This window comes from Mizuhopecten yessoensis, unplaced genomic scaffold, assembly GCF_002113885.1.
Source record: "Mizuhopecten yessoensis strain PY_sf001 unplaced genomic scaffold, ASM211388v2 scaffold11123, whole genome shotgun sequence".
In the NCBI taxonomy this organism is placed as follows: Eukaryota; Metazoa; Mollusca; class Bivalvia; order Pectinida; family Pectinidae; genus Mizuhopecten; species Mizuhopecten yessoensis.
Window position 1 is genome coordinate 68,559 of NW_018408891.1, and position 10,875 is coordinate 79,433.

The 10,875-nt window shown below is 31.6% G+C and overlaps 1 protein-coding gene across 3 annotated transcripts in view; it reads right to left on the reverse strand.

Annotated features, from left to right (window-relative positions):
* Positions 1 to 10,803, reverse strand: part of LOC110466183 (coiled-coil domain-containing protein 60-like) — a 45,356-nt gene extending 34,553 nt beyond the window's left edge. For all 3 annotated transcript variants that reach the window (XM_021522539.1, XM_021522541.1, XM_021522538.1), the window contains exons 1-2: positions 10,549 to 10,803; positions 6,305 to 6,598 (exon numbers count right to left, since the gene is read on the reverse strand). In XM_021522539.1, the coding sequence (XP_021378214.1) occupies positions 6,305 to 6,589 (285 nt within the window). In that variant the 5' untranslated portion in view covers positions 6,590 to 6,598; positions 10,549 to 10,803. The remainder of the gene's footprint in view (positions 1 to 6,304; positions 6,599 to 10,548) is intronic.
* Between the last annotated feature and the right edge of the window lie 72 nt (positions 10,804 to 10,875).

Below are 10,875 nucleotides of genomic sequence, written 5' to 3' on the forward strand. Positions count from 1 at the left end.
TAAAATAAACATTTATTTCAGTGTCCTTCCAACAAGGGCAGCAGAGAGAACAAAGAAAAATAAATCAGTATGTATAATCAGAATTTAGAGGTTCTTATACCAAAGAGAACAAGCAATTCTTTACTCTTTGCTTTTATGACAAAATGACTGTTACAGATGAAACAGTATAATTACAATTAAAGGTAGGAAAATCATTTGAAAAAAAAGTCAAATTGTGTCAATTTCGTCTGATATATATGCATTTATGAAACTTGAAGCAATTTGGGTACATGTACTAAAACAAAAAAACCGAAATAATGTACACATTTTAACTACCGTAAAACCCCATGTAATTTGTGCACTTTTTTTCAGAAATTTAATACCCAAAGTGGGGGGGTGGGCAAAATACATAGGTATAAGCAATTTCAACCGCCATCTTGGACACGAGATAATCTCCCTTGGTACACGGAACTCAAAGACAAACGACGATCAACACATTTATTTATGTCAAACATCAATAAAAGATACAATTGATACATACTGTGTTGTTACCTGAGTTTAGGTTTATATCTTTTTTTCCCCCAAAAATGTTGGTGTGCAAAATATTTGAGTAGAAGCTTTTTTGGGGATTTTCAGCCTCAAAAAATTTCAGCGCAAATTACATAGGTGCGCAAATTACATGGGGTTTTACGGTACCGGTAATATTTTATATTATTTTAACTAGCGGTCAAGCCCCACTGATTTAATTTTACATTCATAACATTATGTTTTGTTAAGTCCTGAATGGTGTTCTTTTCAGCAATTATTTGTCAAAGTTATAGTCATGCCGGATAAAACGGTTGAGTTTCCGATTGGTTACAGTTTTTGGGAGTGCTATGGGGATACTTAAGCATAACTTATTTTAGAAATTTGTTTTTTCAATATTCACAAATCATTATACAGTATAATTTTAAAGTATATCCCTCAGCACTGTATGGGTGTGAATTGTGGCAATTAAAGCAAAATGAAATTTACATGTTAGAAAAAGCACAAAACTTCATTGTCAAATCAATCCAAGGTTTTAATGTAAGAACAAGAACAGATATGTGCACGTCCTTGATTGGTTGGTTTTCTGTAGAAGTATACATCAGCGTAAAGAAAATGTTATTTTTTGGTAGAATATGTTCCATGGAAGTTGGCTGTTTAACACGCGAAATTCTTATCAAGCGTCTATTCGAATTCAACCTGTCTCAATTTAGTAGAGGTTTTGTTCCCGACATTGTTNAAGTGCTGATGAAGAAGTTAAAATATTTAGATAGATTTAAGTGTTTTTCTAGAAAAATAATACATTCAATTATAAATATATATATCATGTGAAATCACTCAATATTGAATGGGAAAAGTGTAAAAGTTTGAGAAAGTTTGAGATAAAAAAAAAATCAATTTGTTCACTTAAATTATTTATACCATGTGATTTTAATTCATGTGAAATAAATTATAAGTGGTCATTTAAAATCTGTCCCTGATATATGTAGGGGCAATGAGTAATTTTTAAAACACGAAAAAGTTTTTTTTTTATACACTAGTACCTGTTAAATAAAAAGGTTCAAAATACATTTACATCTGAAGCCTCTTTAAAAATGATTTATAATATTGTCATCAGAAATTATTACCTTTAACAAATTAAAAATATGAAATAAAGATTTTATCACAATCATACCAGGTAAATATTTATGCGATCGTTAAATATTCTATGCTTTGATTTAATTTTCATTTTCATTAAAAACAGAATATATTATTTAGGAAATATAATATGCTTAATACTGTTCTATTAACTTATTACCTCATGTAAGTGCAGCTGGGTTTGATTAAATTCCATAAAGCGTGTTGGCTATATTGATCATATCACAGCTTCAATATTCATTTACATGGGTTCATTGATTGTACTGAGATGTAATTCTGAAGGCTGACAGGGAGCTGTTCTAACATGTTTCTCCAAATCAATTAAAAGCACTTTAAAGTGGAATTTTCAGGGTTTTTAAATTCTCTATTTAATCAAAGTGCTGAGAGCCCTGGCAGGCGATTGATGAAGATGCAATAAAAATGAGAAAATTGAACATATAAATGTGATGTTTTGATGAACATTAAATTCCCTGAATATAATGTATGTATTTTGCAAATTTGTTTAATATGTGAACTTTATTCATGTGAATGAAAATCCTCAAAACAAACCAGAAACTAGAATCATATATCATTCCTTGTTTATAAATGTGCATGCATATATATTTATACTGTATACTGGGAAATGTTCGTCTTTTTTTGCCTTCAATAATGAACATTTGTAAATTAACATTTATACATAATAATTAAATGTGAGGGGTGAATTTAATATTGGGCAAAAATGGATTTAATTGTCGAAGGGCGAAAATTTGACTGGGCGGAAAATTCCTGGTATACAATGTAGATCAAAGCACTGTATGATAATTTGATTTCATATCTCACTTCCAAATTCGAAAAATCTAAACTAGTGGCTATTATTTTTTTTCTGCATGGGTGCCATATTGCATGTCATTCAATTTGCTATGCATTAATCATCTTAATTATGCTGTGTAATACATATTTTATGGTGTAAAAAACCATGAACTTATAAAAAATATATTTTGTATTGAATTAATGGCCTTTAATTAGTTAAGACTATCTACATTTTTAATGGTGACTCATTAATATTTTACCTTTAAATTAATGACCATCAGGTTATTGTTTTGGCATTTATTTCATGATCATTTATCATTCTCATGACAATTTTATTGCTGACTAATGCCCATTCAAATCAATATTAAAATGCTTCATAACAAAATGAATTAAGATTCATTTATCATTACTATCAATAAACATGAAAGAAAAATTCATAACATTTTATATATTTTATGTATTATCAGAACTTGAATTACCTGAAATTGTAAACAATTGAGATTTTAATTGATGATTTAATGTTTAAAACATGACATTTTAACAATATAAATAAAGTGTATCATGGGGATTTAATGGCATTTCCTGCAGTAGTGATGAATGAATATGGGTCTCCAAAATCACAGGCACTTGAGGTTTTAAAAAAGTGATAAAAAAATAAGAAAAAAAAGGAAAAGACCAGTCCTGAACCTGATTGGCCTCTATACACTGTTAATTATGAACAGTAAAAGTGTATCGGCTGATCATGTTCCGGTCCAATATTTTTTTTTTTTCCCCCATCATTTTAATTTTGTTTTATACGATATTGGCTACAATCAAGTTTCTGTGCCTAAATATGTAACTTTAAAATAACAATGACCAATATCTGGTTATATAATACGTACTGCATTACAAATCGAATACCTCGTCTTGTTGTACAGAACACACGTCAATATACAAAATGTATCAATAAACACAGCTCTGTACAATCACTTATTGTTCTAACAGAGGATCACATTACAGAACAATGAAATCTGTGGTCACAAGTATCACGCTGGCACTCGACAAACTACCGACTGGTGGACTGGTTCGGAGGTTTTGGATATCATATTAGCTATTGATTTGTATCATATACAATACACAATAACAAACACACGTCAATACACGTGTGACCCCAAAACAGACACATCATTAGCCACAGAACATTTACTGTGTCATTATATTGTAGATCTTATACTTCAGAAACATGTCATTGTACATGGACATATATATGATGACCTACTTTGTAGAACTTGATAACATTGTCAACACACAAATTCCTCCAAGGAAGTGTGAAATATTTCAAACCAATTATTAAGAATTGAAAACAACTTATTTTTTAATAAAGCAGGAAAGGATCCATATCCGTTTCAAGAATTGATTTGTGTTAAGATTTCATACAGATATGTTGATATCTTTGAAATAAATATGGATTAAATAAATCTGTCGGATAAAATAAACCTGTATCAGATAAATCAAACCTATCACCGATAAATTAAACCTGTTTCAGATAAACTAAACCTGTATCAGATACAGGTATATATTTGAGTTTTGCTTGTTTGAGCACTTTTGATACATTTTATTTCATGTTTACTATCCCTTATTTCTGTTCCTTTAATCATCTCTTGCATTGGAAATACTGTAATACTACAATTCATTCATTCACATTTACTAATCATACTGAAATTATTTAGCACTGATTCTATTATGCACCAATCAAAAATGGCTAAACCTTTTCACCCTACCAGACTGTAACTCTTAGCAACTTGATGACGTCACAGTTATTCTTTATTGTTCTATAGTCACATGACCTTTATTGTCATTGTACCAGAGTTGCAAACATCATGTTACGTATACTGTGCTCTGATGACGGCCTCCCTTTGGCCGAAACATGTCAGCACTTAGGATGTAAATCAAACATTAATACATTTTGTACCAGATTCAGAAGTGTTGTTGTTGCTCATCATTTCTATTTTCATCTGTATCAGATAAGATAAATTTGTTTCAGATAACTTCAACATGTAGCAGATAAACTAGGTAATCCTGTATCAGATAAAATTAGCCTGGATAAATTAAACCTGTATCAGACAAAATAAGTTTGTATCAGACAAAATAAACCTGAAGCAGATAAAATAAACCTGTAGCAGACAAAATAAACCTGTAGCAGACAAAATAAACCTGAAGCAGATGAATTAACCTGCAGCAGACAAAATAAACCTGTAGCAGATAAAATAAACCTGTAGCAGATAAAATAAACCCTGTAGCAGATAAAATAAACCTGTAGCAGATAAAATAAACATGTAGCAGATAAAATAAACCTGTAGCAGACAAAATAAACCTGTAGCAGACAAAATAAACCTGAAGCAGATGAATTAACCTGCAGCAGACAAAATAAACCTGTAGCAGATAAAATAAACCTGTAGCAGATAAAATAAACCCTGTAGCAGATAAAATAAACCTGTAACAGACAAAATAAACCTGTAGCAGACAAAATAAACCTGTAGCAGATAAAATAAATGTGTACTGGTTACACTTACAGTGTAAACTCTATATTAAATCTGTATCAGAGGACTGACTCCGTGATTATATATGGTTATACTGTTTAGTTTCTACTATGCCATACACAGTTGGTTTCAAATTTTCTTCATTTTCAATTCAGTGAACATTACACATATTTCATAAGTTTAAAGATTTCTTTTGAATTGCGTGGTAAAGTGGCTCAATGAATATCAGAATACATTTCCATTTAATACAAACACACCCAGCCTTTATTCTCCTGAGGTTTGAAGGTTTAACTGGATTTGATTCCTCATTCATCAAATGTATTCTATAATTCAGGTGTGAAAAGTACCATGACAAGGCAGACATTTAGGCTGTTTAATCTCAATACAACTTGTAAAATAAAAGTGCAATCATGTGAATGACTAGCTAGACGGTTGGATAAGAAGTGGCAAGAACACAAATATCTGTCTGGGAGTAGTGCTTCATTATCATATCCCTTTATAACCAGCAAGGACGTTCAAGAAACCTTGATATCTTATATCCAAAAACACCCTCAAGTTTAAACACTGACTTCCTTTACAGTGAATATTTCATTATGGACTATTTTTTTTAAAAAGATTGAAATTCAGAATTAAACTTAAATTTCTCAAAATAAAATCCCAAAAAATAACTAACGTTTAGAAGGTTGTGTGAACAACTCCATTAATTTCATAACTAAATCAGCATATGAACAATCAGACTGTAATTATTGACTTGATATTATATTTACATAAATGAATCCGCCTGGCAACATTAACTGTCGATCAACCTTTTCAGCATAAAAAATTTGAGGTAAGGGTAATGACCAAAGTATAATTTTCTTGAAAATGTAAAAAATGGGTTACTGAATTTTTGCAGATTTATGGTAATTGCTTTCTTTAAAAAAATTGTAATTTTGAAAGGAATTTTTGAGATTTTTTTCAAGAATTTTTGCTAAATTGATCCAATTTCAAAATTAATAAAAAAAAGAGTGATGATTGAAAATTGTTTGAACAAGTCTAACAAATATGTCTGAACGGACCCAACCCCATCCATTACTTTTAAGGCAGTTTTGTAGCCCTTTTGTCTGAATATATTTAGAGCAATTAAAAGTAAAGTGAAGCAACAAGAATTAACCCACATAGGAAATTTGAGAAGTTCTGTTCAGTATACAATACGTACATCTTGATTATAAATGACCAATGGACAAATATGAATCAAGGATAAAGAGTGATTTGAAAAGCCCACTAATGCATTGATGATGTCCTAGTTAAAAATAAGATGCTTTAAAACTGATAATAAGTCAGAGCTGTCTTAAGAAAAAAAATCATTATCTTACCTCCTCTAGTTGTCCAAGAGCATTTAAAATCAGTTTTTTCTCGTCCAAATAGAAAGGGTCGCCAATACCTATGTATGCCTCATGCTTTACAGCGTTGAATCCCATTGTTTTCATCTGTTCTAGACGACGAAAATAATTTTCATTTCTCACTTCAATCCGCATCGGTTGAGCAGCGCGGTAGTCGCTGGTCCCACGGGTCTCGATCCTGGACCCCACATGTGAGGGCAGTGGGAGTCGCTGGGCCTTGACATAAGACCGAGGGTCTTGGAGGGCTGGCTGTGGCATCTTGGTCCTCTAGAAAATATAACAATTAATATTTACAAGAGTGTATATATGTATGATATCTGAGAATTACCTTTAAGCTGATATTTGAATGTTGAGTCTTCAGACTTAGTACATGCATGTACAGAATCTTGCCATATTTCAAACATTATACCCCCAGGGATGCTTGTTATCATTTAAAAATGGCTGCAGGTTGTGTACTGATAGAAATACAAGTGTACGATTATCAATGACAAACAATGCTTAATGATTAAAATACAAATTCCCTCGCACGTTCTACTGTCGAAACTGTCCGACCAGAGTCAGATAAATGTTTAGGTCCCAAGAACTGGCTATAAATCAAGTCCCAATCTTACAAAGACCACAATACGGACGTCTGAAAACACAGGTAAGGACCACTAATAACTTAGATATATTGTGTATTTTGGGTTATTCTTCTGTACATAAATCACAAACCAAAGTAAATATACTCGCTATCAAAAGATTTATCACCTTAAGAATGATCTTTGTGTTGGACATGTACATACACCTGGAAATTAAGTTACGAACCTGTAGCATGTATTACAAAGGTATACAATGTCTTACAAGGATACAGAAATAAACTGTTTAGATATCTTAAAACCAATTATAGAGATACCAATCTCACTATAGTACACAAATATTTACAAGGGTGTGCTTCAATTTCAATATCTACTACCTGAGCACTGACATTCCTGACACCCATACACATGTACAAAATGTATTCCCTAAAAAATTCATATGAGCAAACCCATCTGTAAAGTTCATAACGTTTCCACGAGCCAACTCTAGCTACAAAAAATATTTCAAGATTCTTAATCTGTAGATTCTGTTCTTCATCTTAATTTCTTTTTCAGCAGATTTAATTGAATCAAACCCTCTTCAAAAGCTATATATTAGCTTTAGTGATTTATTCAAAATTATAGTTGAATTGTGCCTATATGAACACATTTTCCCATAAAACCTCTTGTTCATTAGATGTTAAGGTAAATTAACACAATTAAAAAGCTGTAAAGTATTTAAAAACTATTTTTCATCACCTATTTTTGGTACCAGTGGTAATGGGTTTTAATAAGGCATATTTTAATATTATATATGCCCACTGCATTCATATGTATATAGACGTAAATATTATATTTTTCATAGAAATTGAAAGAAAAAATGTTGCAGATATAACAACTTTAAAAAGAAAACAAGTAGACGTTAAGCTGAAGGCATCTTTAGCACACAACCCAGTAACTTTTATTTACAATTTAAATATATTAGTTTATGAATTATTTAATAAGAATGAATGCCTGCACAATAGCATGACAATTTTAAAGTTTTAATCTAAACAGCATTTTAAGTTGAAACTCACTGCCAAATTGGGCAAAGTGTCTGCCAATCCAAACTTTGAGGATTGATGTTTCTAATTTAAAATACAACTGTATTATGTATGTGTGATAACAATTCAAGCACATTGTTACAAAAACTCCAGACTTGTAAGTTTCAAAATTTTATACTAAATTTCAGATGTCATACATGTATGTAACTGTAACAGCAGAGGGGAAATGCAATGAGGCTCTTATGCCAGCATCTGAACCCAGGAACCTCTAAAATCAGTGGAGGGACATTCTAACAAACTGAGCTGCAAGTATATCTGGTTATCAGCAATTGCCTGGCAGCCAATTAAGTTCCACACTATATTCCTTAATCCTTCCTTTTTCTAAGTTGTTGCCTCTTAAGACGAAATTATAAATTTACAACCCAGGTTTGGGTGTCCCTTTTAAACAACCATTATGCATCACAAACACAACACTATACCCTTGCAAAAAGAGTAACTATTATGTCACAGGCTTCAAATTATAACAGCTAAGCTAGGAGAAGGAAAATGTAGATCAATGTTTGAATCTGAAAACCTTCAAACATTAGATTGAAACACTCAGAGTACCTCATCTTCGATACTCTAGGGGTTACGTATGCTCAGTTTCGCATTCTGCACACCTGGAATATATATGTCATAGAAAAACTGAAGCCTGAAATATATGTCATAATAAAATTGAAGGCGTAATAAGTGTGCACCACTTTGTGGATGAGCAAAAAGACAAGTTTGATCCTTTGATGTTCATCGAAAGAATCTTGCAGTGAGTCGCGTAATATGGTAAAACTTTGAACTCTGGCATGTCGTTCCTCTGTAATTGATCTTCAAAGGATAGGAATCAGCACAGAGATTGGTCAGTTTTCTAGCTGAGACCAATCAAATAGTTAGCCGCTTATACCCTGACGTATCGAGTATGAGAGTACCTGACCTGACCTGAGCATGCACCTATGGTTGATACTATAACACTGACTTCAAATTGTGGAAAATTACTAAAAAATCTCAACTTGTAGGATTTTTCCCAGTGTTATAGACATTCAATCATCTGTTAGTGTTACCATATCTCCACCAGTGGTTGACATTCAGTCATTTATTACTATAACTTAATTGTCCTGTGGTCATATAAATTTAATAAATGATAATTACTATGCATTGGTTGTGGAGCTAGTGGAAAGAAAAGTGTGATCCACCCGTCTTTTGGTGAGAAATGAATGCAATTGAAATTAATCTGATTTACAGATCTGCATTTGTCCTTAAATATAATATAAAATGTCAAATTAATGTTCTGTCATTACAATGAACTTCTGTGTTCAACTCGAAAAGCTTCAATTACGAAGGCACTTAAATGGGATAATGGGGCCCAATTTCTGTCTCCAAATATATTTAATCTCTCAGCGGATCAGGATTGAGGCTTACAGAAAATGGTTTTGAAATATATGACATCTTACATCCATGCAGTCTTATAATGTTACCAATTTTAATATTTTATTCATTGATCAAGCAAAAATATAATTACTGAAGAATGCAATGAATATTGTACTTTACATTCAATGGTAATTCATGTATATTTAAAAAATTCATAGCTTTTCTTTTTTTTGTCTTCATATTAATTCTGTGTGACAGTAAGTCCATTAAAACCACTAATGGTTTACATATCTAAAATGACTTAGTATAATTTTCAGAAGTAATTAGGATAATTAGACAATTTATTGTAATTATCTACTTGTAAGTTGTATTACACTCCTATTTGACTGAAAGCTAATGATCCAGCTGACAGTTGTGAAACCTTCCTGGTTTCGAGAGACCATACATTTTTATGAAAACAGCATGAAGAAATTAAATTTATTCATAATATATAAATAAGTTTGATAATAAATAAATAATTAAATAAAAACATCAAAAAAGGTTAAGCTAAGAAGAAGAAGAACAGATGAGGTACTTGATTCAGATGCTATAGTTTGCTGTAAATTTTCCAACTTAAGGGAATTTATAGGTATGTGACGGGTTTCAAAATACCAGCAAAATACCCTGAACATTATCTGAACATGACAAAAATATATGCAGTATAAAACAGCGAATGGATGATTAAAGTCAAAGGTGGGTTTTTTTAATTTCTTTTTTCTTTTCCTTCTAATTTTAGTGTTAATGAAGCATATATCCATCCTCTTCCCTCACTGTACTTCATTACAAAATTACAAATAGAAGTGTGACATATTACAGACAGCACCTCTATCACTGTACAATTGTACATGCAGGCTAAGTACTTAAGCCCTAATATTGATCATGTAGTTTTGGGTAAACAATAAACTGCCAAAAACTTACACATCGAAGTTCAGAGATATAGTAAAGGTATAGTATCTTAAAATCCGTAAATCCAACAAACACTTAGCGAACACAACAGAATATACATCATCTGTATATCATATACTCATTCGTTTATACGTAAATCTGAAGTGACGATCAGCAGGTGATAGAGGGCACTTGCTAATCCTACAGCTGTTATATCAAATGTTTGGTTTTGATATCCATATATTTGTCAGGTTTGCGTTTCTACAGAACAATTTATATCTTTCATAATTATACTTACTCATCCAATGCAAGTTAATCACTGTTTTGGCATGAAGTGGCAACACAGTACACGGTTCCCTGCACACGCACAGAATTTCATACAGACGAAACTTCAAACCGGAACATAAATAATATTGTCTCTTGGGTTACCATCGACGCCGGAAGTCGGGGAGTTCTCAAAAACAAAAAGGTACTTTTCGTCAATTACTTGTAAATGAACGATTCTGAAATAGATCACTTGTTTAAATGTATACATAACGCTTCAATTTTACCAAAAAACAACAACAAATAAGACAGTGTTAATGTTTCCTTGTAAGCTGATAACAAAAAGAAATACAAGCACATT